This window comes from Mauremys mutica, chromosome 14 (genome assembly GCF_020497125.1).
Source record: "Mauremys mutica isolate MM-2020 ecotype Southern chromosome 14, ASM2049712v1, whole genome shotgun sequence".
NCBI classification, from domain to species: Eukaryota; Metazoa; Chordata; order Testudines; family Geoemydidae; genus Mauremys; species Mauremys mutica.
In genome coordinates, this window is record NC_059085.1 from 43,152,727 (window position 1) to 43,178,389 (window position 25,663).

General features: G+C 46.8%; 1 protein-coding gene across 1 annotated transcript in view; it reads left to right on the top strand.

Moving 5' to 3' along the window:
• Nucleotides 1–25,663, top strand: part of SPG7 (SPG7 matrix AAA peptidase subunit, paraplegin) — a gene marked incomplete at its 5' end in the record, with an annotated part of 51,094 nt that overhangs the window by 16,680 nt on the left and 8,751 nt on the right. Inside the window, 9 exons of the mRNA XM_044987272.1 lie at nt 1,593–1,695; nt 3,304–3,429; nt 4,059–4,221; nt 5,290–5,463; nt 15,082–15,206; nt 16,821–16,923; nt 18,630–18,740; nt 23,925–24,040; nt 25,235–25,391. Of these exons, the coding sequence (XP_044843207.1) occupies nt 1,593–1,695; nt 3,304–3,429; nt 4,059–4,221; nt 5,290–5,463; nt 15,082–15,206; nt 16,821–16,923; nt 18,630–18,740; nt 23,925–24,040; nt 25,235–25,391 (1,178 nt within the window). The remainder of the gene's footprint in view (nt 1–1,592; nt 1,696–3,303; nt 3,430–4,058; nt 4,222–5,289; nt 5,464–15,081; nt 15,207–16,820; nt 16,924–18,629; nt 18,741–23,924; nt 24,041–25,234; nt 25,392–25,663) is intronic.

Here is a 25,663-nt window from a genome sequence, read left to right on the forward strand (position 1 = left end):
GGTCCTACAGCTGGCAATTTACTTGAATAAATGTTTCAAGATTCAGTAATTTGTTTTTAGTTTTTGATCATAAGGCCTGAGATCTCTACCTCAAATTTGTAAATTTAAAATTTTTGTATACCAGCCTCAGGGAGTCTGTATTTCTAGCTGTTCTTTACCTTTCAGAACTGTTCTGCTGTGGTTCTGCCCTGAAAATAGAATCATAGGGTTGGAAGGGACCTCAGGAGGTCATCTAGTCCAACCCCCTGCTCAAAGCAGGACCAATCCCCAGATTTTTACCCCAGTTCCCCAAATGGCCCCCTCAAGGATTGAACTCACAACCCTTGGTTTAGCAGGCCAATGCTCAAACCGCTGAGCTATCCCTCCCCCCCTTTCCAAAGGTGACTTTCTAAAGGTGATATTGTGGGGTTCCATATTCTCAGTGGCTTCAAGACCTAGAGCCTGATCTGGTAAAGTGCTGAGTGCTGGCGACTCAAATTTTCTTCTTTCAGAGAACAGAGCATTTGGTACCTTGCAGGGTCAAGCCCCTTGTTTGCTCAGTTGACAAGTCAAATATGACTTCTTAACTGCCAGTGCTGCAGATTAAGGTCCACAAACCCAGCTGCATTCTTTCTGCCTCTTATTTCTCTGTGTATGGTACTTCTATGACCCCCCCATTACCATACTACCTGACTGCCATACAATCATTAATGTATTCATCCTCTTGAGAGGTAGCGCAGGGCTACTACTCCCATGTTACAGATGGGGGAACTGAGGTACAGAGAGGCTAAGTGACTTGGCCAAGGTCACACAGGAAGTCTCTAGCAGAGCAGTGACTTGAACTGGGATCTCATAAGTCCCAAACTACTGGACCATCCTTCCTCTTATTGCCAAAAAGATTCTGTAGTTGTACCTTAATGGAGAATGTTGTTGCTGATGCGGGAGACAGAATAAACTTTGGCTTATGTGCCTGGAGCCGCATTGGAGCCGTAGTGTCTGGGCCCCCCATTCGGACCAGCAGCACAAAGAGTCCAGGCAGCTGTCCTAAGGGGGCATCTGGGAATTCCCCTGGCAATGCTGGGTGCTGTGCTACCTGCTTCTGACATAAAGTAAGAGAGATAACCAGAGTGCCTTGCATTCCAGCAATCCCTGGCTCTGTAATGTCCCCCGGGGGGCCATTGCCAGCCAGCATAGATTAGAGCAGCCCTGAGGTGACTCTGATTTACACTGGGAGCCAGATTAGCCCTTGGCTGCCACCTTTGCCTGTTCCCCATCAGATTCTGAACTGATCCAGCATAGTCAATCTGTGAAGATCTAGCCCATTTGTTATGAGCAGATATGACTCTGAAAGAGATGGTAAGCCAGTGCCATTCTGGGTCTTATCTGTTTATCTTTTTTGTTATGTAATTGTTGGGGGTGTTCTATACAAAATTTATATTTTTCAAAATGTACCACATTCGCAGTCACTTCTCTGCCCATAGCTGCACTTCTGGCCTAACTGCCAGGACCTTTAAAATCCTGAAAACAGATAAGTTGGGAAATGTTTACTAACTTAATAACTGTCTCATGGCTAGATGCTTAAATTTGTACTTAACTAGCTGTTTTCTTTTCAGTGCCCTTTATGCCCTTGGAATGGCAGCTGTTGGTGTAGCCATATTGTGGTACATCTTCCGCCTTGCTGGGATGGCAGGAAGGGAAGGAGGATTCAGCGCCTTTGTAAGTAGTTTAGGTCCTGTATAATAGTTGTTCTAAAGCTCTTGGTTAGTCTCACTTTGTGCTGGCGCGATTTCCTGCTCTTTCCCTGATAAAGTCAACAGAGGACGAGAATTAGCTGATGCCAGAGACTGTGCGGTCCTGTCATATCTTGTATCTTTTCCTGATCAGCTGACTAGATTGTACAGTAACTGGTTTCACTTGAGGCCCTCTTTCCCTGACTGCAAGAAGGGCTGAGCTCAGTGAATTTCCAGTGCAGTTTGCTATGCTATTTTCAAAACTCACTAATAAGTTGCAGCTGCGAATAGCGTATTTCGTTTTGTCCTGCCAACAAGCCTCCCATACAGCCGGGAGTAGGAATCTCTGGGTTTTGCAAAATAACTTCTTGATTTTTTTAAAATATGCTCAAATTCTGGATTTCATTATGGGCTGGCGTCTCCCCGCCCATATCCCACTTGCAACATCAATCAAATCCCTCCCTCTCAATCAGCTGATACAACTTGCATAAGTCTGCTCTGGGTGCAGGAGCAGTAACTGAGGGGGCTTCTGGATGAAAGGAGTAGATACCTAAATCCCCCATTAAGGTGGTGCCCAGCAGCCCCTTCCTGTGCTCTCTTCATCTTTCTAGGAGTGACTTTTTTTATGGAGTGACATGTAACTGCTTGGATGGAAAGAAGTGCTTTAGAAAGCTTTGAGTGTAGGGGGGCTGTAAGGGCTAGATTCCTGTCTTTGTGGAGTGAGCACAATTAGCCCCTCCATGTTTAACTCTCTGAAGAAGCTGGCAGCTCTGAGGGCCTGAACTGCTTTAAACCTTTTTTTCCTCTTAAAAATAAATAAAGAAAGTCTTAGTGGCTGTTTTCAGCAGCGCATAATAAGCAGTTACAAGGAGCGTGTTTAACTAAATTGTTGTTTTGACTGTCACTGTGGCTTAACACGCACCAGGAGGCTCAAATGTGGGGCCTGTTCTACTTGAGAGCCTATAGTTCCATTCCTGGACTGTCTTGGAACAACAACTGTGGCAGCAGCTCCCGGCGATGATTGGCTGTGTGTGTTTGTGTATTTAGAACAGTGTTGATGATAAATACCCATTAAGTCACATTATTTCTTCAAACTGTACCAGTAGTAACCAGCCCGAGTATGCTAAGGACTAGGGTCAATAAGAATTAGAGAGCAGGGGTTCTTGACAAACCCTACAGACTTGGGCAATCTGCACACGTTTTTGAATTAAATGCCCTCAGTTGATGTATGAGGGGAATTGCTGCAGGTTTCCTCTATGCCTCGTGCTAATAAAACCTTGGTTAATTAAATGGTTGAGTCACAGTACCAAACTCCAACATCCACAGGGGGAACCTTTTCATGAAAGTACATTACTGAACTTGGGGCCTAGAATCATTCTGCTCTGCTACAACAAGAGAGAGAGTGTGGCCATTGTAATGCACTTCATATGGGAAGATCACGCATAACTCACTCATATATTATGCCTCCTCCCATTAAAAAAAAAAAGAAAAAAGTGTATTCCACTGCCTGATCTTGCACAGCCTCTCCAGTGTGCCCCCCATCTCCCTCGTCAGGACTGTGCCCTCAGAATTCAGAGTGTGCTGTCCTCCACAGAACCAGCTGAAAATGGCTCGCTTTACCATTGTGAATGGGAAGTCTGGGAAAGGGATCAGCTTCAAGGATGTAGCAGGAATGCATGAGGCCAAAATGGAGGTCAAGGAATTTGTGGATTATCTGAAGGTAAGAACCTCAAATATGCTTGGTAAAGAGGTGGAAGTGGAGGGAGCAAATCTGCCGGACAGCCCATGTGAATTCAGTGTGATTCCAGCAGTTACTGAGTTTCTTATCTGCATAAAGCAGGACAAGAGGAGGTGGTAGAGATTCTCTCTGCTGAAAGAGAGTGTTTGACTCAAGAGCTGATTAGCTTGTGGCGCCTGTCCTTTGTGAATAAGATGCCCGGTGCCGGCAGTGCTTCAAGTATCCTGTAATCCCCTCCTCTGCCTTTCCTCCACCCCAAAAGAGAGAAATAAAATACAAGTTTTGGTGTGTTTGCCAGTGGTGCCCTGGAATAGTCTGGCAGCCTGGGCTCCTTCTTCTTCTTTGTCCTGTGGGGACATTGAGCAGCCTCCGTTTTAACGAGCTGATTGTCTTCCAAGGCTTTGGTCAGTGATGGCAAAAGCCAGACTCTGTATTGTCTGGTTCCTGAGGGAGAAAGGACAGACTGCTGTTCACATGAGTCCCGAGCCAGCAGCTGTTGCTGCTGTGACATATGTTGGGAAAAGCATCCAGTGAACCTCTGCACAAGTCTTTTCTTCCAGAAACACTGCTCGTGAGCCCAGATACCTGATGGAATTGTGTTGTAATTCTAGAGCCCAGAGCGCTACCTCCAGCTTGGGGCCAAAGTGCCCAAAGGTGCCTTGTTACTTGGACCACCAGGCTGTGGAAAGACCTTGCTGGCAAAGGCAGTGGCTACAGAAGCACAAGTGCCGTTCCTGGCGATGGCTGGCTCTGAGTTTGTGGAGGTAATAGGAGGTAAGTCCTCTGACCTTCTGCTAGGAAAAAAAAAGAAGATGTAAATCAATCTGTGGTGGGAGCACACAAGGTTGCTGCCATCTAGAGTAAGTGTTATCCATGTCTGTGACAAGGAACTGAACTCATAGTTGTCTTTGCATGGGGAGTGTTTGAGCAGGACTGAGTGTTTCTGTAGAGGGTATAAAACACTTTGTCATCAGTAGACAGTGCCATTAGTGCAGCTATGGGAACGTCAAATCCTTCCCTCTCACCTGCTCATCTGTTTAGAAGAGAGTTCTTTGTCCTGTTGTCTACACAAAACCTTCATCAGAGAGAGTCTGGTTTCCTCAGACTCTTCTGGAACATTCCTTACTACCTAGGATATGGTGTGGGAACTCCTATGCATCTTTCTTTCTGGTAACACCCACACATGCCACTTGCTCTTTGCGGTAGAGCCTTTACTCTAAAGTAAAGTTCAGTGGCTTCCCTGCCCTTACATATGCTCTCATGTCTTGTCTTGTCTTTCAAAAATCTAAATCGCCCCCGTTGAGGCTGCCCTCTTTGTACGTATCAGTGGATTTCCAGTGCATGAGTATAATGCTCTTGCCAACGGGGAACGCTGGAACGGCATATAGCTGCCCCCAGTCCTTAAAGCACAGCACAGCTAACATAGCTAAGCATTTAAACGCCTAACCCTGTGAAAGCAGCAGGTGTGCCTGTTTGCAGTTGGGTGCGGAGCTTTTCCTAGAGCAGCTGTGCAGACAGACTGACATATTGAGTTCAGCTGGAGAGGCCATGTGATCTAGTGGATAGGGACTCGGGATACCTGGGTTCTAGTCCCTAACCCACGAGGGGACCTAGGCCAAGTGTTTCTCTGTCTCTCTTTCCCCCCAGCCTTTGTCTATCTTGCCTGTTTAGATTGTAAGCTCCTCGGGGCAGGGACTGTTGCTTCCTGTGTGTGTACAGGGCCTGGGCACTATCTCGGTTGGGGCCTTTGGGTACTGCTGTACTAGAGATAATTAAAATACATAGCAAGTAAGGATTGATTCCTGCAAGTCTCTCTTCATCTTACTCTTTGCCCTTCTCTAGGTCTTGGAGCTGCTCGTGTACGGAGCCTTTTCAAAGAAGCCAGGGCTCGTGCCCCGTGTATTGTGTATATTGATGAAATAGATGCTGTGGGTAAGAAACGCTCGACCAACATGTCCGGCTTTTCCAATACTGAGGAGGAGCAGACCTTAAACCAGCTGCTGGTAGAAATGGATGGTTAGTATTCCTCTCACCCAGCCAGGGATGAGGCCTTTTCTGCCTCCATAAGGATTCAGCTTCTTAAACATGCATTTCCACCCCTACCGATCATGTTGCTTTACCGTTCTCCTCATGTTTAAGTATTTTCTCGTTTTGCCCATTGACTTGAACTCCATTTTCCCCCTCCCCATGCCAGTGTCTCCTACTGCGTCAGGCTGCAGCTCACACAATGCTCCCTGTCCAAGGCGGCCACCCTCAAAGCCTCCAACTCAGATTGTGTCGCCTATAGGTCCCACTCCAGATGACAGGTGAAATCTATGGCTCTCGAACACCTGTAGGGAGCGGGACCCTGGCATTGAAAGTTTGACACCTGAGAACCGTGAAAAAGAGTCCATGTGGCCTCACTTGGCCTTGTTCTGAAATAGCAGGTATATCACTCAGAGGGAACGTCTACACGGCAAGTAAAAACCCATGGCTAGCCCATGCCAGCTAACTCGGGCTGCAGGTGGTTTAATTGTGGTGTAGACACTCAGGCTGGAGCCTGGGCTCTAACACCCTGCAAGCTCAGCAGTCCCAGAGTGCAGCCAGAGTCCAAACTCCTACACTGCAATTTAAAAAGCCCCTTAGCTCATAGGCACCAACTTCCCCTGTTCCCGGTGGATGCTCGACCTCCTGCCCCGCACTGCCCTCGCCCCACCCCTTCCTCAAACAGCTGTTTGGCGGTGGCTGGGTGGGAAGCACTGGAAGGTAGGTGGAGGAGCAGAGACACAGCGTGCTCAGGAGAGGAGGAGGAGGAGATGGGGCAGGGGGTATGAGGAGCTTGGCTGCTGGTGGGTGCAGAGCACCCGCTAATTTTTCCCCGTGCCCCGGAGCACCCATGGAGTCGCTGCCTATGCCTTAGCCCGAGCCCCAGTTGGCACAGGCCAGCCGAGGGTTGGGGGGGGGTGAGTTTAATTGCCGTGTAGATGTATCCAGAAGAGTTATTTTATTTTTCTGTTATGTTCTACTTGCTCCCCCTCCATCAGTCGCTATATTGAGCGTGTGTCGTAGGGCGAGCAGAAGCAGCTGCATCTCTTCAGCAGAGCTTCTCAAAGCTAAGTGCTTTACACTTTGTTCCTGTTTTCCCTCTTTCTCCCCCAAGCCTGCCCAGCCATGCCCACAAGAAACTCTGTGAAGAGTCCTCTGGGACTTCAGTTTTCACCTCACGCCCCCTCACCACACTCCATTTTTCCTCAGTATGCTGAAAGGCCCCACGTCGTAGCAACCATTCCTTTGTCTTTGGAAGACTGGACATGACTCTCTTCAGAGCCTGTAGTTGCTAGAGAGTAATTGGAGACTTCTAGGAGACAGACTTCGGACTTGATTTCTGCACGGTCACTGGATCATTGGGTCAGCCCTCATGAGAGTTTAATATAGAATTGGAAAGAGGATATAATCTCGGGCTACTAACAGCAGTAGGACTAAAATTAAAATCCTCAGGTTTAGTGGTAACTTTAAAGGCTATGAGGCAGATGGGAGCTTGCTGTGGTGTCCTGAGGCAGTATGTGCACTGGAGATAACTTTGACATCATCTTGCAGCCTGCTAATAAAACCAAGGCAACATGTGCATCAAAGATGGGGCTGGAGGAGGCCGGGAAGCCCAGAGACGCTCTTAATGCACAATGTAATTGTTTCAGCTCAGAAATATGTCTTCCCACTGGTGACAGGATGGAGATAATTTACAGCCCTGAAGAAGTAAAGTAAAGCTAGTCTGCATCAAGGGCAGAACTATGTTTCGAGGGTAACATTTGGGGTTTGCCAGCCATTAAATATTGTTTAATACTTGTTACAACCTGTCCAAGACAGGTAATTTTAAAGCCTGATGGGATTTAAAATTTAGTTGTCCCGGAGGGGCATAAGCAACGTAGTAAATTTCCTCTGCTGTCCTCTAACTTAATCTCCACCTTCCCGGCTTTGCTAGGAAATCCACTTCCGAATCAGGGGAGACGGCCTTGTAGTTTGCAAGCAAGCCCTGCCCAGCCTCTGAATGTCTTTCTGCCTAGACCCCACCTGGTGTCAGCCCTGCTTATTTTGGGCATTTACAAAGACACTTGATGGGATGAAGGAAAATGCACATTTGACTGCTCTTTGTAACTGAGGTCTGTCAGCCCCTACCGCACTAACCCAACTTGCATTACTTCTGTAGCTGTCTTATTACTGTAGAGCAGAACAAAGAATAGATGTGTCATGGCTCTGCCCAGCAGGGAATGGTTCAGATTCTAGGATACATTTGGTGGGAGAGATCCCTCTTTTCCCCTGTTTAGTCATGAAATTTGCTGCCTCCCCAAATTGTCTCCATGCAAGAAATTCAGTGCAGCAGTGAGGTGTGAGGAACACTTCTCCTGCAGGCCTTTCTGGGATCTGAACTCCAGGCTACTTCCTGGGGTGCAGTCAGGAAGGAAGGAGATTGGAATTTGACTCTCTGCTGAGCTGAGACCAGAGCAGCTTCTGCAATTTGTGCCCCACAAAGTTCCTGTTCCTTAGTGAGGCTGCCCCATAGGAGGATGCTTTGATGTAAGCCTTAGCTTCTTGGCGAGAGAAGTTGCACTAGCTGCCTGCTCACCAGAATGTACCTGTGATCCCCTGCGTCTCACACAAGATTGTCAGTGTTATGGATTTGTACCCTCTCTCCTGAGGAGAGAGGAATTGAAGCTAGAGTGCAGTATGGGGTGAGGAGGGACATGGACTGTCCTACAGTGCAGCGGGCCACAGGGTGCCACTGTTTCAGCATGGGTTCTGTGACCGCCCTGCAGGAGGGGGGAGTGAGCTGTGAGTTTGCCTTGAGTAGTCAGACAGCTGAGTGCCTTGTGCACAGGAACGTCCTTGAAGCTGGTGCACAGTGCGCTGGAGGCTCCATGGGCCAGGGTTCCAAAGGCACTCCGAATCCATGCTCACTGTCCCCGATGCTTTGGAAAACTTGACCAAAGATGTAACCTTACTTGGGCTTGGCATTACCACCTCAGCTGTATAATGCACAATAGGTTTCTTGGTGGGCCCCAGCCCAGCTACTGTCCATGGCCATCCTCATTTTAATGCAGCAGGGTGACCTGGAAGGACACTACATCCCAGCATGAGCTGCTGCATCATGATTCAAGTAGAGGGCCATTGGACCAAAATGAAGTTCCACATTCTGGGACGTGTAGTCCCCCTCACCCCCCCTTCTAAAGATGAAAATGTCTCCTTATTAAATACATGCTTTACAGGAAGTCTTTACTAACGCACTGTTGCATCACACTCGAGCAGGAACAGAGCCCAAGCAGAGAGAGAGAGAAACAGCGTGTGTGTATATGCATATGCTTCTTTATTCATTTCCCAGCATGCTCTTATATACAAGATGGTGGCTAATTGATTAATCAAATCAACACAGCTGCAGCTGTAACCCATAGGGTAATTATCCTACACACCTGTATCCTATTTACAATTAGCTGGCCAATGAGAACAACCCCAAGGCCAGTCCTTCACACACAACTCCCAACATAATCAGCTCAGTATCTCACATTCTAATCCCACATCTCCCCCCTCTATTCAAAATAAAGAAGAGGGAAAGGAAAAGAGGATAAAAAACATTCACAAAACATTTCCAACTTATAACAACATAACACCACAATCTATCTTAGTCTTGTCCAAGAAGTTTAAATTATCATAATAAATATTATAGTGAAAAACTAAAGAACAATAATGTTCAAAACAGATAGGTGCAGGTCCTCAGCTGGTGTAAAATAACACCAGCTGAGGATCTGCCTCAGAGCGTTCAAATAAAATCACAATACACGACCACTAAATAATCTGTTCACAAGCCAAAAATTAAAACCTATATAACCATGCAATCATTAACATATAACCGCAAAAACACCAAACAAACAAAGACAAAATACAACAAACAAGTGATGTGAATTTTACAGGATTCCCCCCTCTCTGTTTTACCAAAGCATTCCTCAGATGTCAGGCGATCAAACTGACACTGAGGATGGGGGGGGTATTCCCCCTTCTCTGTTAAAAACACATCACTTAACAACAACAATTCTGGCCAGAAGACATCACAAGACAAAACAAAAAACACAAAACATAACTCTTAATAATAATAATTGCATGGTACACTAAACACAAAATTTCTTGAGCAAGTGATAGAATTGTAAAAACTAAAAAGCAGTTATAACTTTAACTCTCCAATATAGCTTCTCTAACACAATTTTCAAAACAGCATCTTGAGAAGCACAAATAAATACAGTAAACAAGTTGGACATTCTGTAGTGAATGTGTCGTAAGAATAAAATCTGTGAGGCAATTTCTATAAAAAACATCACATACTGATTTAAAGGCAGCTGCAAAGCAGTCTGAGTTAACTCCCAAGTCTTAAAAATTTAAAAACAAAACAAAAAACCTTTCCATTTAGCAACACTGTTCTCTTATTAAAACTGAGTTCTTATATATTTTAACATGCACTCAATGGCACAGAGATAGTGTTTTCTTTAGAAGGAAAGGCAGCTGTTCATGCTTGAAGAGAACTCCTACTAAAGTTCTGCAGCTGCCTGAGAGACCTTGATCTTCTCCACCCCCGCCTCCAGCTTGATTTCAAAGTTCCAAGCTCCTCCTTGTTTCACAGCATGGAGTCTAGAGGACTCTGGTAATTGTAGGGGAAGTAACAATCCCACATGATGATCTCCTGGGCAGTCTTAAGGATCTCAACACTTGCTGTACTCAATGTCCTGGAAATCAACATCATTAACTGGTAAGACCTGGTCTCCCTCCTGCAGCCTGCCCCGCTCCGCGATGCATATCTTCCGCTTCCACAGCGGTTTCCATAGCAACTACTCTGCCCTTCTTTCGCGACTTATAGCCGCCCTTCTTCTTCGCGACTTATAGCCGCCGCTTATCTCTGCGACTTATAGCCGCCCTTCTTCTCTGCGACTTATAGCCGCTCTTCCCTGGGCTTAGCCTCCCTTTTAACTGCTCTGCCCTTCTTTCGCGACTTATAGCCGCCCTTCTTCTCCGCGACTTATAGCCGCCGCTTATCTCTGCGACTTATAGCCGCCCTTCTTCCCTGCGACTTATAGCCGCTCTTCCCTGGGCTCCCTTTTCAGACGCCCTGCAGCTTGCCGCTGCTTCGACTCTGAGCTCAGGTGCGCCTCCTTTCTTATTGGGCTTTCTTGCGGCTCCTAGCCACGCAACACTGAGCTCAGGCACGTCTCTTTTTTCTCAGGCCATCGGCATCAATGCCCGCAGCTTCTCCGCCATTTGTTGCATCACATCGGGGTCACCATTTGTTGCATCACACTCGAGCAGGAACAGAGCCCAAGCAGAGAGAGAGAGAAACAGCGTGTGTGTATATGCATATGCTTCTTTATTCATTTCCCAGCATGCTCTTATATACAAGATGGTGGCTAATTGATTAATCAAATCAACACAGCTGCAGCTGTAACCCATAGGGTAATTATCCTACACACCTGTATCCTATTTACAATTATCTGGCCAATGAGAACAACCCCAAGGCCAGTCCTTCACACACAACTCCCAACATAATCAGCTCAGTATCTCACATTCTAATCCCACAACGCACTGATGGATTCTCTTCACTCTGTTGCCACAGGCTGCCTTCTGAAAAGAAATATTTATTTATTTGTATTACTGTAGTGCCCAGGAGTCCTAGTCATGGGCCAGGACCTCAGTATACTAGGCACTGTGCAGACCAAGAACAAAAAGGGTCCCTGGCTCCTAACGAGTTTACAATCTGAGTATAAGACAAGAAACAGCGGATGGAGACAGAGTGATGGGGGAGTACAAGGAAATAGTGAGACACTAGGTCAGCATGATATGCCATGGTCTCAGCACACCAGCATTCTAACCAGTGTCACATTGTTTGGAGGCATCATGGAAAAGGAGAGTTTGAAAGAGGATGAATTAGTTTTGCAGATGTTTACGGGGAGCGTCTCCCAAGTATGAGGGACAGCATCAGAGAAAGCACAAAGGTGTTTGTTTGAAAATGTGTCAAGTGGGGGATGGAGAATGATATGGACCAATTGGTTGCTTGAGTCGACATCTTAATAGTGAATGAGAGATGACTGGTCAGGTGGGGTGGGCCATGAAGAGTGTAGAAAGTGAAGACCGGCAGCTTATGTTTAATGGAAAGAGAAGCGGGAGCCAGTGGAGGGATGAAAAGTGCGGGGGGGGAGTGACATAGTCAAAGTGACGGGCTAGGAGACTGAATTTGGCGGCAGCGTTATGAATGGATACAAGTGGGGTAAGATTGCATTTGTAAAGGCCAGAGAGAAGGATGTTGCAGTAACGGAGATGTGAACCTGGATGAGAGTTTTACCTGTATGGCTATAAATAATATGGCTTGTTAATAATCAAAAGCATAACTACAAAAAGGGGAATAACTAGCTAGGTGTTAGTACCGCTGAAAAGAATCAGGATTTTAGTGGTTCACAAATTGAATATTAGTCAACAGTGCAATGCAGTTCTAAAAAAAACTAATATAATTCTGGGGTGTATTGAAGGAAGTGTCATATGTAAGACACAGGAAGTAATTGTCCTGCCCTACTTGGCACTGGTGAGGCCTGTGTCCAATTCTGGACGTCACACTTTAGGAAAGATGTGGTTAAAATGGAGAGAGTCTAAAAGAGAGCAACAAAAATTATACAAAGTTTTAGAAAACCTGACCTAGGAGGAAAAGCGAATAATTAAAAAAAAAAAACAAAAACACCTGGGGGTGTTTAATTTTGAGAAAAGAAGATGAAGAAGGGACCTAAATAAGTCTTCAAATATGTTAGGACAATGATCAGTTGTTCTCTAGTGAAGATAGGACAAGAAGTAATGGGTTTAATCTGCAGCAAAGGAGATTTAGGTTAGATATTAGGAAAAACTTTCTAGCTCTTAGAGTAGTTAAGCTCTGGAATAGGCTTCCAAGGGAGGTTGTGGAATCCCCGTTGGAAGTTTTAAAGAGCACAAACACCAGTCAGGGATGATCTGGGTTTACTTGGTCTTTCCTCGGCACAGAAAGCTGGATTAGATGACCTCTTAAGGTCCCTTTGGGCGCTACATTTCTGATGATGTGTTTCTATAGGACAGGCTGTATCTCAGAGATCATATGCAGAGAGAATCTGCAAGATTTACACATAGTTTGGATGTGAGGACCTAAGGGATCTGAGCTGGATGTGCAGGTTATGCTCCCGAGTGACCGGCAGGATGGTGGTATTGTCCATAGTGATAGAGAAGGGTGGGGGCAAGGTGGATTAGGAGCTCTGTTTTAGCTATGTTGATCTTGAGCTGACACTAGACATTGATGAGTAGGTGTCAGAGACAGGCCAAGATTAGTTTAGACAGAAGAGATAGTTTGGAGTAGAGGTAAATCTGTGAGTCATAGAATAGCTTATATTTGTGTTGTGCCTGAGATTACCCAGAGATAAGGTATAGAGGAAAAAAGAGAAGGGGACCAAAGACAGAGCCCCAGGGAATCCCCCCAAAAGCTGGAGGGGGGTGAGGCAGATCCTTTGAAGGAGCAATTAAGCCCAGCTAAACTGGGTGAATGTAAATTTGCATCTTGTTAATTTCACTGTGCAATTCAGAGTATGATTGTGATGTTCCTCATGCATACAGGCGACCTTGCTCTCCATCAGATCAGTGACAGTATTCTGCAAGTTCTGGTTATGCAGCAAGGGAAGAATAGGCCACTGATCAAAGATGCCTGGTGTTGTATTTACAAGTTGTTCAAATTGCCTGACAATATTAGTAAATTTAACTCTTTTTCTCAGAACAGATAAGCAGTTTGAATAGTGAATTTTCTGAGCACAAACAACTAAACAGCAGACAAGGAAGCACAATCCCTACAACTCTTCTGCAATGTCTGAATAGATGAGACCTTTAAGGCCAAGATCCTTTTTGCATTACATGAACGTTAGAGCCAATAACACTTTTCAGAAGCAATTATTTGCCCTGAGTCCTTGGCCAAAATCTCCCTCTTCCCAGCTCTTGTGTTGTGAGCCAGTTGTTGGCCTGACAGCTGCTGGCCCCCCCTGCACAGTGGCTGTATTTCAGTGAAGCTATATGTGTACGGCTGAGGTACTCTGTTACAGGAGTGGTGGAGGAAGCAGGGGACTTGTTAAATCAACCAAATCCTCTTCACCATTTCCTTGAAATGGTTTGTCTCACAAGTGCTGCAGACAAGAAGGTTTTTCAAGCTGGATTCCCAGCACTAGCTTTAATTCGCTGTCACGGACTCTTAGGTGTTACTTTTATAGACTGTTCACTGTGACTGATGCTTGCATGCTGAGGCCAAAGCATGTTAATAGCCAGGTGACATCAGTTGGGAGGATTAGTATAGATTTAAGTCTGCTGATCTAGATTTCCTGGAGCTGTGTGTTTCCCACCCACTGGGACCCAGACTGAAAGCGAGTGTGGCAGAGGCTGATGCAAGGAAGGTGCAGTCAGTGGTTTTTGTTTTTGTTTGTTCTAATGGTTTGACCTATTTTAAGACTGTGTCTTCCCAGCTGCAGAGCAGATGATGCACTGTACATTCTAATCCTGCCCTGTGAATAAAGCTTGTTAGCCCCCAGGTGACTGCCAGTCTCTCTGCTTATTTATCACGCTCTAAAGTGCAGTGTAAAACATGACCAAAGAATGATCGTGCTTCATCCTTTTCAGGAGCCTATTTAGAAGGCATCCTTTGGGGAGGAAGAACTGAAGTTCACTGTAGAACAAGTTGCTTTTTTCTATAGGGCCATTTGTCTGACTTACCTGTAACCTTAAACTCTCCACTGAGCTATAGGATATTGACCCATTTGGCAGCTTCGCTGTTGGAATTGTGGAATGCTCACTCATCCCTTCCCCTGGAAGCTTGCTGCATGCCTTACAGCTCTGAGGGCTCTTGATGTCTGCTGGTGTAAGACAAGTGTATTAAGGTGACCCATGTCCACAGGCATCTGAGCACCTGATGGAATATAATAAGCAGCATGGCCTGGTGCCTCAATGTGGCACTTCTGCTCTCCCCTAAGCTACACGAGCAACTGCCCCTTCATACCTTACTCCTGCCTTTGGCACCATGCCTTCCATGAGGCCATCACATGAAACTTCGTCTGCCAGGCTCCCTCCCTACAAGCCCCACACCAGCACCACAGGTTTATTAGCCCTATAACTCCCTTTTATCCTTATCAGCATGAAAAGCAAACCCAGTGCAAATCATGTCACCCGGGAGCTGTGTGCTGAACATCGCTGCTCAGTCACGTTTTTTGTTGCATTCTGTCCCTCGTCTGTATGTTGTTTGTTCAGGTTGTAAGCTCCTCGGGCTTGGACTCTTTATTCCTGTGTATAGCGCACCTGGGATGCCTTTGTTTACCAAGGGGTGCAAGGAAAGACCAAAATCCATAACCCACTTCTAATCACACACACCCCTCTAGGCCTCCCTTCACACATTACTAAAAAGAAGCAAATGTCTTCAATCTCGCCTTCCCCAAAGGATGCCACAGATGTCCTGTGGCTGAATGTTGTAAAGCTGTGGATGGAATTCTCCACTTCCCATCGCGCCTCAGCAACAAGAAGCCTGCACTGTACATTACGATACAGAAACCCTTTACCTTCATGTCTGCTCTTGTTCTGCTGCAGGGATGGGAACCACAGATCATGTCATAGTGTTGGCTTCCACCAACCGTGCTGACATCTTGGATAATGCTCTGATGAGACCCGGGAGGCTTGACAGACACATTTTTATTGATCTTCCCACACTCCAGGTATGTATCCCCTCGCACCATCTGTGTGTGTGAATCTGGTGTCACAATTCTTCACTTTTTGGTCAGTATCTGTGCTGGCACAGTCCAAGGTTGGCAGTAGTGGGAACGGCAATCCTGTGTTGCCCATCTTACCACTTGTGTCCTAAGCCAAAGACCCAATATATGAATGCAGTAGCCCACTGTACAGAGACTCCGTGGTATTAGCGCCTCCCTTTGCTTCAATCTGGCCTTGATGGAGAGCTGTGCTTTGGAGTTCTCCTTTTGTCATGGAGACAGCAATTTCATGCATATCTGTATCCTCTCTCCATGAAACTAGGAGTTGCCTAAACTGGTTCTCTAGCCAATACTGCCTGTCTGGGCAGAGCCCAGGTTAGTAATGCACCTTCACCATTCATTCCTGTGTGTTACCTGCAGTGCTTAATTTGTGCTGGGGCCTGGCGGGTCAGAGCCCCCGGCGCCCCTGGGCCTGGCGGGTCAGAGCCCCCGGCGCCCCTGGGCCTGGCGGGTCAGAGCCCCCGGCGCCCCTGGGCCTGGCGGGTCAGAGCCCCCGGCGCCCCTGGGCCTGGCGGGTCAGAGCCCCCGGCGCCCCTGGGCTTGCTGCGTCAGTTATGAAAGTAAAAAAAAAAAAAAAATTGCTTGAGCCCCAGCTCCTCTTTCATTATAAATGAAGCACTAGTTACCTCACTCTCTGTCTTGCTTGTGTTTGGATACCCACTCTCTTCCTTGCAGCCTGCTTGATGTGCGTATCCTCCTGAACCATGAGCGCAGTCAGATCCACTTAGCAGTGGGAGTCCAACATGTTTGCTAGGATGGGACTTGTAGCAGAGTCTGGACACAGTCTCTGAAAGCAGCAAGGAAGACTCACTCTTCCAGCAGATTGTCTCCTCCTTCCATCTGCGGCTTTACCGTCGTCCACAGACTTTTCATTTAAAATACCTTAAATGCTTGATACAATCTGGCACCGGAAATATGAACTGTGCAGCTGCCCCGAAGGAGGAGGAGGTAAACCCCTGGCAACGGAACTCATTGTTTTAATCAGGACCTCCTGGACCAGCTGAATGAGTCACACTTTGGCCCCTTGCCAGCTCTCATCTAGCCCCCCCAACTTAATCTAAGAAATGGCCACATGCCGCACAGCAAGTAGGAGACGTCTTCCCAGTGGCAGGGGAGGGAGCAGGCTTTGGGCTGTGAGCTCCTGATTCCTTTGCTGTAAGTGCTGTGCTGTTAAAGAAATGTTCAGAGATCAGTGAGGGTGAAAGTTGGGAGTGAGGAAAGTTCCCCTTGGAGCGAGGAGCCGGTGACTCATTGTAAGCCTCCATGTGTCTGTCCTGAATTTGAAAGCTCTGTGTCACTGGTGAAATCAAAACTGGTAAATACTTTGAGGGCTCAAAGCAGGGCATCTCTGCCCTCTTGTGGCTGGCCCTCATCACAGCTTTCGTAATGTACTAGTCACTTGTGCTTCTTACCTCCGGCTTCCCAGTGATGTAGCTTACTGCCGTGTGTGATGGGGGGGACATTTATTCCCCCTAATCTCACCTCCAGGTGACAGTGGTGCCAGGTTTTTGGGCTGGGGCGCTAACCCCTCCATGCAAATGCTCTTCCTTTTCATTACAGGAGAGAAGAGAGATCTTCGAACAGCACCTGAAGAGTCTGAAGCTGACCCAAGCTGGCAGCTTCTATTCCCAGCGCCTGGCTGAGCTCACCCCGGGGTTCAGTGGTACGAGCCAGCCTTGTTCCTTAGGCGGGGGTTGAGGCACTGTAAGGGTTTCCTTGTTTGTGAACTCAAGGGTTGGTTGTTTTAGCCCAGGGGTGGGCAAACTTTTTGGCCCAAGGGCCACATCAGGGTTACAAAACTGTCTGGAGGGCCGGGTAGGGAAGGCTGTGCCTCCTCAAACAGCCTGGCCCCTGCCCCCTATCTGAACCCTCCCACTTCCTGCCCCGACTGTCCCCCTCAGAACCCCCCTCTACTCCTTGTCCCCTCACATCCCCTGCCCCGAACTGCTCCCCCCAGGACCCCACCCCCTATCCAACTCCCCCTGCTCCCTGTCCCCTGACTGCCCCATCCCTGCCCCCTGACAGGCCCCCCTGGGCTCCCACGCCTATCCAACCCCCCCACACCCCATCCCCTGACCACCCCCGAACCTCCGCCCCATCCAGTCGCCCTCTTCTCCCTGTCCCCTGACTGCCCCCAGGACCTCTTGCCCCTTATCTAACCTTCCCCCCCCACACACACTCCCCGGCCCCTTTCCATGCCGCTCAGAGCAGCAGGACTGGCTTATTGGAAAGCCTGAGAGGTGGGTGGGTGCAAGCCGTGCTGCCCACGCGGTGGCGTGGCTGCGGGGAAGGGGGAACAGCAGGGGAGGGGCCGGGGGTAGCTTCCCCAGCCGGGAGCTCAAGGCCCGGGCAGGACAGTCCTGCGGGCTGTAGTTTGCTCACCTCTGTTTTAGCCACACCCTCCTTTACAATGTCTGTTGGTCTGAGTGGTTTTATTTCCTCTCTGCTCCCTCTCCTGTTGAAATGGCCAGAACCTGCGCGGACGCTCTTGGATACAAATCTGTGTGTGGATGAGTGACTGTTTGTGGATGTTTTTCAGTCCCTGAATGTTTTGAGCATCCAGCTGTTTTCTACCTCGGTGGTGGGGTGGAGGGGAGCCATTACATCACTTATGACCCAGATTCCCATGGGAAAGAGCTGCTGCTTTTGCCTCTTCCTGGTTGTTGTTGAGAATGAGATGCTGCCCTCAGTGCATTAAGCTGGGGAAAGACTTGTAGATCAGTGAATACCTTTTAACAAAAATACTTTGCTGCTGGGTAGCAATGAGTAGAGGCTACTTTGTAGAGCAGGGTAAAATCAAGCCGATCTCCACATTCCCACACCCCGGAACTTCTCGGGATAGTTTACTGGAACACAGCTTCTGACCACGGACTCCACGGCGTCGGTCTGCATGTAGTTTCTGGAATGCCCTTGCTGGGTTTCCCCTCTAACAGGCCCCAGCACACTGCTTCTGTTGTGACTTCTTGCAGCAACCCCCTCCCCTCCCATCGCTCATGCACACAAACTCAGACCAGATGTTTTCTCTCCTGTGGAGAGGTTTGTGCAGTTGCTGTAAGAACAACGCAGTGGCCCAAGCAAGACCAGCTACCCGCACCGCACTGCTCCTCTATTGCTGAGAGCCAGCGTGGGCTTTCGCCCTGCTAACTGATAGCTCAGTTCTGTCCTGTGTGGCAGCCCAGTGCTGATTGCCAAGAAGCCAACCATATTATTTAAATCTAACATAAGCAACAGAAACAAAGTTTGTGCTCTCTTTCAAGGGAGCTGGCGATGCAGGTGTATTTCATTTCCATAGCGCCTCCCCCAGGTTTGTGTCCTGTGCTCTTTGTTCCTCATTACAAAAAAGCTTGATTTGTTAACTCTTACCTGTAGGCGCTGACATAGCAAACATCTGTAACGAGGCGGCTCTCCATGCTGCCAGGGAGGGGTATAAATCCATTGATACTTTCAACTTTGAGTATGCTGTAGAGAGAGTCATTGCAGGTAAGAAGCCCTGACCTTTTTTCATTCTTTCTGATACCTCCATGATGCTTGTCCTGCCTTTTGGCATATGGTTCTTCAGTGGGCAGAGGTCTAGCAAGACAGGTGGTTCTGCCCACGCTCTCCCCTTCGTACAGGTAGGGCTTTGGGAAGCCTGCAGGTGCAGAACTGTGCTTGAGAGTCTAAGCACTCCTTTTAGAACAGTGTTTAGCCCTTATGGTGCAGAGAACTTTCCAAACCTGAGCCCAAACTGATAGTTCTCAGCCTGGACTAGTAGGTGCAATCTGCTCCTATCACAAAAGGGGAACTCTGGAACCTAAGGAGGACAATTCACATGTTTGTTCTTCAATTCTTTCCATTTCTAAAATGTGGCTTTCGGTGCCCATCCAGCGCTCTGGGCACCTATGGCATAAATATAAATACCAAAACCGTGCTAAAGGGATGCCCCCTCCTCAACAGCCCTGAAAAAGAGGAGCTGTGCAGTGTGTCTGCAAGGTTAACAAATCCAGGTTCTGGTGGACCAAGTTGAGGTGAGCTCTAAAACTGAGGAGCCGTCGCAGAGAACATCCTGCCAGCAACTCCATGTTGTTTGAGCACTTATCCAACAATCCCAAGCCAGCTGCCATGTTTTCCCAGGTGCCAAAGTCACAACTGTCCCCCAATGAGCTGATTACATTTCAGGCTCTCCTCCCCAAACCAAAAACTCCAAACATGCAAATTATGAACTGTTCATGTAACAATCTGCAGCACACTGAAAATTTGTGAGCAGAGTATGTTTAATATCAAAATAAGCCAGGGACTGCACTGTACTAACTGTACACTACACTGCACTGATGGTAGTATTCCTTTTTAATTCTGTAAAAACCTATTTGAATTCACCTGAAACTGCCACAGAATTTTGAGTCTGCTGCACTAGAATGCTGCAGAATTTTGGTCCATTCTGCTGCAGAGTACACAAGGTCTTGATTATGAGAATGCAAATATTTGGCTACTTACATAGTACGGTGCCACTAGAAGAGGTGTGATACTGGACACACAGAAGAGGCTGCATGCTTGTCTAGTGAGGTGCTCTGCCAGATGGTTATGGTCCTCGATTTACTTCGATTTCAGTAAGGCATTTGACACGGTTCCACATGGGGAATTATTAGTTAAATTGGAAAAGATGGGGATAAATATGAAAATTGAAAGGTGGATAAGGAACTGGTTAAAGGGGAGACTACAACGGGTCATACTGAAAGGTGAACTGTCAGGCTGGAAGGAGGTTACTAGTGGAGTTCCTCAGGGATCAGTTTTGGGACCAATTTTATTTAACCTTTTTATTACTGACCTTGGCACAAAAAGCGGGAATGTGCTAATAAAGTTTGCGGATGACACAAAGCTGGGAGGTATTGCTAACACAGAGAAGGACCGAGAAGGTATACACAGGATATCATACAGGAAGATCTGGATGTCCTTGTAAACTGGAGTAATAGTAATAGAATGAAATTTAATAGTGAAAAGTGCAAGGTCATGCATTTAGGGATTAATAACAAGAATTTTAGTTATAAATTGGGGACGCATCAGTTGGAAGTAACAGAGGAGGAGAAGGACCTCGGAGTATTGGTTGATCACAGGATGACTATGAGCTGCCAATGTGATATGGCCGTAAAAAAAGCTAATGCGGTTTTAGGATGTATCAGGAGAGGTATTTCCAGCAAAGATAAGGAGGTGTTAGTACCGTTATACAAGGCACTGGTGAGACCTCATCTGGAATACTGTGTGCAGTTCTGGTCTCCCATGTTCAAGAAGGATGAATTCAAACTAGAACAGGTTCAGAGACGGGCTACTAGGATGATCCGAGGAATGGAAAACCTGTCTTATGAAAGGAGACTGAAAGAGCTTGGCTTGTTTAGCCTAACCAAAAGAAGATTGAGGGGGGATATGATTGCTCTTTATAAATATATCAGAGGGATTAATATTAGGGAGGGAGAGGAATTATTTAAGCTTAGTACCAATGTGGACACAAGAACAAATGGATATAAACTGGACACTAGGAAGTTTAGACTTGAAATTAGACGAAGGTTTCTAACCATTAGAGGAGTGAAGTTCTGGAACAGCCTTCCAAGGGGAGTAGTGGGGGCAAAAGACATATCTGGCTTTAAGACTAAGCTTGATAAATGTATGGAGGGGATGGTATGATGGGATAGCCTAATTTTGGCAATTAATTTGGCAATTGATCTTTGATTATCAGCAGGTAAGTATGCCCAGTGGTCTGTGATGGGATGTTAGATGGGTTGGGATCTGAGTTACTACAGAGAATTCTTTCCTGGGTGCTGGCTGGTGAGTCTTGCCCACATGCTCAGGGTTTAACTGATCGCCATATTTGGGGTCGGGAAGGAATTTTCCTCCAGGGCAGATTGGCAGAGGCCCTGGAGGTTTTTCGCCTTCCTCTGCAGCATGGGGCACGGGTCACTTTCTGGAGGATTCTCTGCAGCTTGAGGTCTTCAAACGGCAATTTGGGGGACTTCGATAACTCAGACATAGGCTAGGGGTTTGTTATAGAAGTGGATGGGTGGAATTCTGTGGCCTGCATTGTGCAGGAGATCAGACTAGATGATCATAATGGTCCCTTCTGACCTTAAAGTCTATGAGTCTATGGGTCAGAACACTTGTGTTGAGTCAGTTGTTTCCTCATTTGGAGTTTTAGTCTTGCTTTATTATAAAGTGCTTAAATGCCCATGAATAGGTGCTTTCTAAACATCCTAAATAAGAATTGCAGGAGACTATTTACAATTTCATCTACCTTAAAAGTGCAATTCCCCATGAGCATTCTGGGTAATTCTGTGCACACTTGCACAAAGCCAGACACCTGGCTGCTTAGCAGCACCAAGTGTGGCCAGTGAAGGTCCTTCCAAGTTGCTCTGCAAAGGCATAAGCCAGCAAAGGCCAATGCTTGTTTCAGCTTCTCCTATGGTGCAGCTGCTGCCTCAGCTGGAGAAAATGCCAGTCTCCTTGAGGAGGGACTTAGTTGAGTTTTCCAATGGTGGTCACGCTTGCCTTCTCCAGTCACACCCAAAATGTTGCATCCTCATTCTGATGCATTTTGATTTTGTAACTAAGGTCTATGATGCAAGTCTGAGGTCATAAAGTGTTTTGAATCACTGAACAAACTGAGTTTATTAACCAGCAGGACTGTAGCTCTTTGGGTTAGGGGAGTCTGGAGCTTTCATGCTGCTGCCAAGCACAAAAATACTTAATGGTGCTGCTGCTGTCTTAACCGTCCACACACAACAATGTCATTGCTGGACTTCCCTGCAAGTGAAGGAGACATACCTCTGGTTTTTACTGCAAGTGTCTTTGCTTTAGGAAGAGTGGTGTTAAATCAAGGGATTTGATAGCAGGTGCTGAAAGCCACGTCAGCCTTAAACCCTTTGCTGTAACAAGGGAGAAGGGGTAAAGGTGCTTCTCAAATGCTGCTCACTGCCAAGGCTTCAAGCCTGGAAATGGGACCAGTCTGGAAGTCTTGTCTCCTGGGAATGAGGGAGAATGTATTGAGAAGATGGAGCAGTGTCTAATAGGCTCCCTGTGGAGGATGCCAGCAGAGAGAGCGGCTGTGCCTATGGTGGAGCCTGCTTGCATCCTTGGCTGCCTGTGGAACCCGACTAGTGCTGCATTAGAGCAGCATCCTCGGCACATTCTGCTCCTAAACAGCGTAAAAACAAGCCCTCGGGGGACTCTCCTAGACGAGGCTGGCTTTATTCAAGGGAAGAAGCAATTATGCAGGAACATTCTGTGCTATTGCAAAGAGTTTCATACAGTCTCTCTCCCTGGTGGGTTGACAAGGAAATGCTTCTAGAATTAAATAATAATAATAATAATAAATAATAACCCAACCTGTGTTAAAAGAAGATTAAGGGACTGACCTTATTCTGATTAAAATTAAGGCCATTCTGATTTGAAGCTGCTGTTCCATCCTCATCATGCCTTCTGAGGCATAGCTCTTGCTGGGATCCCTGGGCAGTGATTGTACAAAACATACTTGAATGTAATTTGCAATTTCTTTGTTGAATAAGGCCCCTGGCTTTCTATTAACATATTTTAAACAATGTTTTTTCCAAGGTATCATACAAAATCAGTGCACTGCTGATGTTCTCCACTGAGCCCATTCTGCCCCCTACAGATCCTGGCACCATGCAGAAACAGCTGCTTTAAAATACTGGCACCTTGCACAGTACATGTAGTGGAGTTCTTGATGTGTACTGTACTCTGCATTTAGCATATTTTCTGCACATATGCTACAAGTTTGACTTCTATTCAGCATCTCTTCAAAATATTAATTGGGCTTTTTTCCAATTTGTAGTGCAGTGGCATGGAAAATGGACATTAAAAATACCTTTTTTTCCTTTTTTGAGGAGAGGAGAGAACACTGAGAGTTCATCTTAATTTGCTAATTCCAAAAGCTTGGCCTCAGACTGTGAGGATTTAGACTGTTCCATGAATAACCAGCATGGAAAACCTTCCAAGATTTGCACTAAGCTTTCATGTGCAACCTTGATCTTGCACTATTTCAGTGTTCCTAGTAGACTGAATCCTTGGACGGGGACCCTCTTCTGTTGCAGATGTTTATAATCTAAACATCTTGCATTTCTATGATGTCTCCTATCTAAGGAGTTCAAGGGCCTTACAGCCAAACTAAGCCTCAAAACACCCCTGCCAGTTCAGTGGTATCTTCATCTTGTAGATGTGGAACTAAGACACAGAAAAGTGAGTTGGCCAAGGTTACAGAGAGTCTGTGGTACACCTGATCCCAGATCTGAATCCTAGGCCTGTGCTTTAGTCATTAGGAAGGCGGAAATAATCTATTAAAATGTGTCTTAACTCAGCCCTTTGAAAAGAGAGAATAAGAGATCTCAGCTGAAAACATCTCATGCTTCAGTTTAGTGCAGAATGAAACAGCCTACACTTCAGGCTGAATTCTGCCGTGATTAACTAGTAAGGTGATAGAGGGCACCTCTTTAACAGCACAGAATTGAAGCAGTGTTGCTTTTTCCATCTGGACGGGGTGGCAGGGCAGGCAAGAGTAATGAGCTCGCTAACTGTTACACTGCACACTTGGCTGGCTCGGAAAAGAGAGTGAACTCTGAGCTGGTGACAGGTGTAAGCCAAGAACCCATTTTCCCAACTGAAGCTCTGTCCCTGCTTCCTCAGGCACTGCCAAAAAGAGTAAGATCCTGTCACAGGAAGAGCGGAGGGTAGTGGCTTTTCACGAGTCAGGCCATGCGCTGGTTGGCTGGCTGCTGGAACACACAGAGGCTGTGATGAAGGTAACCTAACTGTCTGCTATGAATTAATAACACAGCTCAGCGTGGGGGTGGGGAGAGGGTCCTTTTGGATTCCAGTCTAATGTACACTGATCATAATGCAACAGCTTGTGCTAAACTCTGCTGCATCATCCCTCACTTCTTCTGAACTTGGTTACAGTAACACGGCCAAGTACCCAATTAGGAAATCCATTATCAGACTCCATTAATAACGGTGATGCATTGCACTTTGTGCTGTTAATCTAGGGAATCATCTTCAGCCATCATTTTACGTTTAAAAGCTGAGCTGGATGTGCTCAGAGACCACAGTGTTCCCTGTGCACACTAAAGGAACTAAAATCTGCCTACGATTGCTCCTTGATGTGTATGTCCCTCCCAGACACACAGCATGGCCTGCGTGTGCATGCACAATCTTCCCCTCTCAGAGATGGCTTGCCAGCATGTTGGAAAACTATCGGTTGGGTCATCGCGTGTCCCTGGTTTGAAGGGATGCTTTTTGAGACTGGTAGGCTTGTGAGTTGGCCTGCCTCAGGAGGCACTCCATAGGAAAGGGCTTCCTTTCAGACCTATGGGGCTGTATTCTCCCATGTGTTTCCTCCTACCTCAAAAAAGTCCTAACATTGGAATAAAATCTCCTACAGTATCAGAGGCTCATTTGTGTTACACTAGCACTAAACTCTGTTGTGTAGTGTTGCTTTGTTAAATGATTACTGCACTCCCAACATTTAAATGATCTTACAAATGATGCCTGTTTAATATAGAGCCAATTTCTGCTTGCCTTACTAATTCTGGTAATCCCACTAACTTCTGCAGGACATGCTCACAAGTGTGAAGTGAGTTGAATTTGGTTGATGGTTTCTAAAATCACTTTGGCATCTTGAGGGTTCACTGGCTAGTTGACTACTACCCTAAGAGTGACTTCCATGTCTCATTCCTCTCTGCCTCTCTCCATAATGTCAGGAAGCACAATCGTGAAGGCAAATCTTTCAGTGTGGGAACGCTGTCAAGGGACATTGTCACTTTTTGGCCTCCTGTGCCTGTAATCTCAAGGGTTCCCTCACACAAGTGCACCCCAGAGCCTCTCACAAATCTAAAGTTAAATAGAGAATCTGAATATCTTCCTCTCCTCTCCCTGCTTGGATTCTGTTTCGTAGCCCCTGTTCTCTGAAATTGGCAGAGGCTTTTTGTGTGTTTCAGGTTTCCATAGCCCCTCGAACAAATGCTGCCTTGGGGTTTACTCAGATCCTCCCGAAAGACCAGTACCTCTTCACCAAGGAGCAGCTGTTTGAGAGGATGTGCATGGCGTTGGGAGGGAGAGTGTCTGAAGCCATCACCTTTAACAAAGTCACAACAGGTGAGGAGCCAGAACCTTGCACGGGTTGACCCAGATGAGGTGCCAGGCTAGCAGGGCCCTTCCCTTACATAGAGGGGAGATAGCTGTCTGCCTCCCTGGCTTTCAAAGCATGTTGGTGTATAAGGAGCTGTTCTGTAGAGACACTCCTGTACAGCACTGTAGATCCTCAGCTGCCTGCCCTAGTAACACCAGCTGGAAGAAGTCAGGGTGGGGAGAAGGGGGATTCACCTCCAGTGTCATTGTCTTTAGGTATAATGTGTGGGAGAATAGCA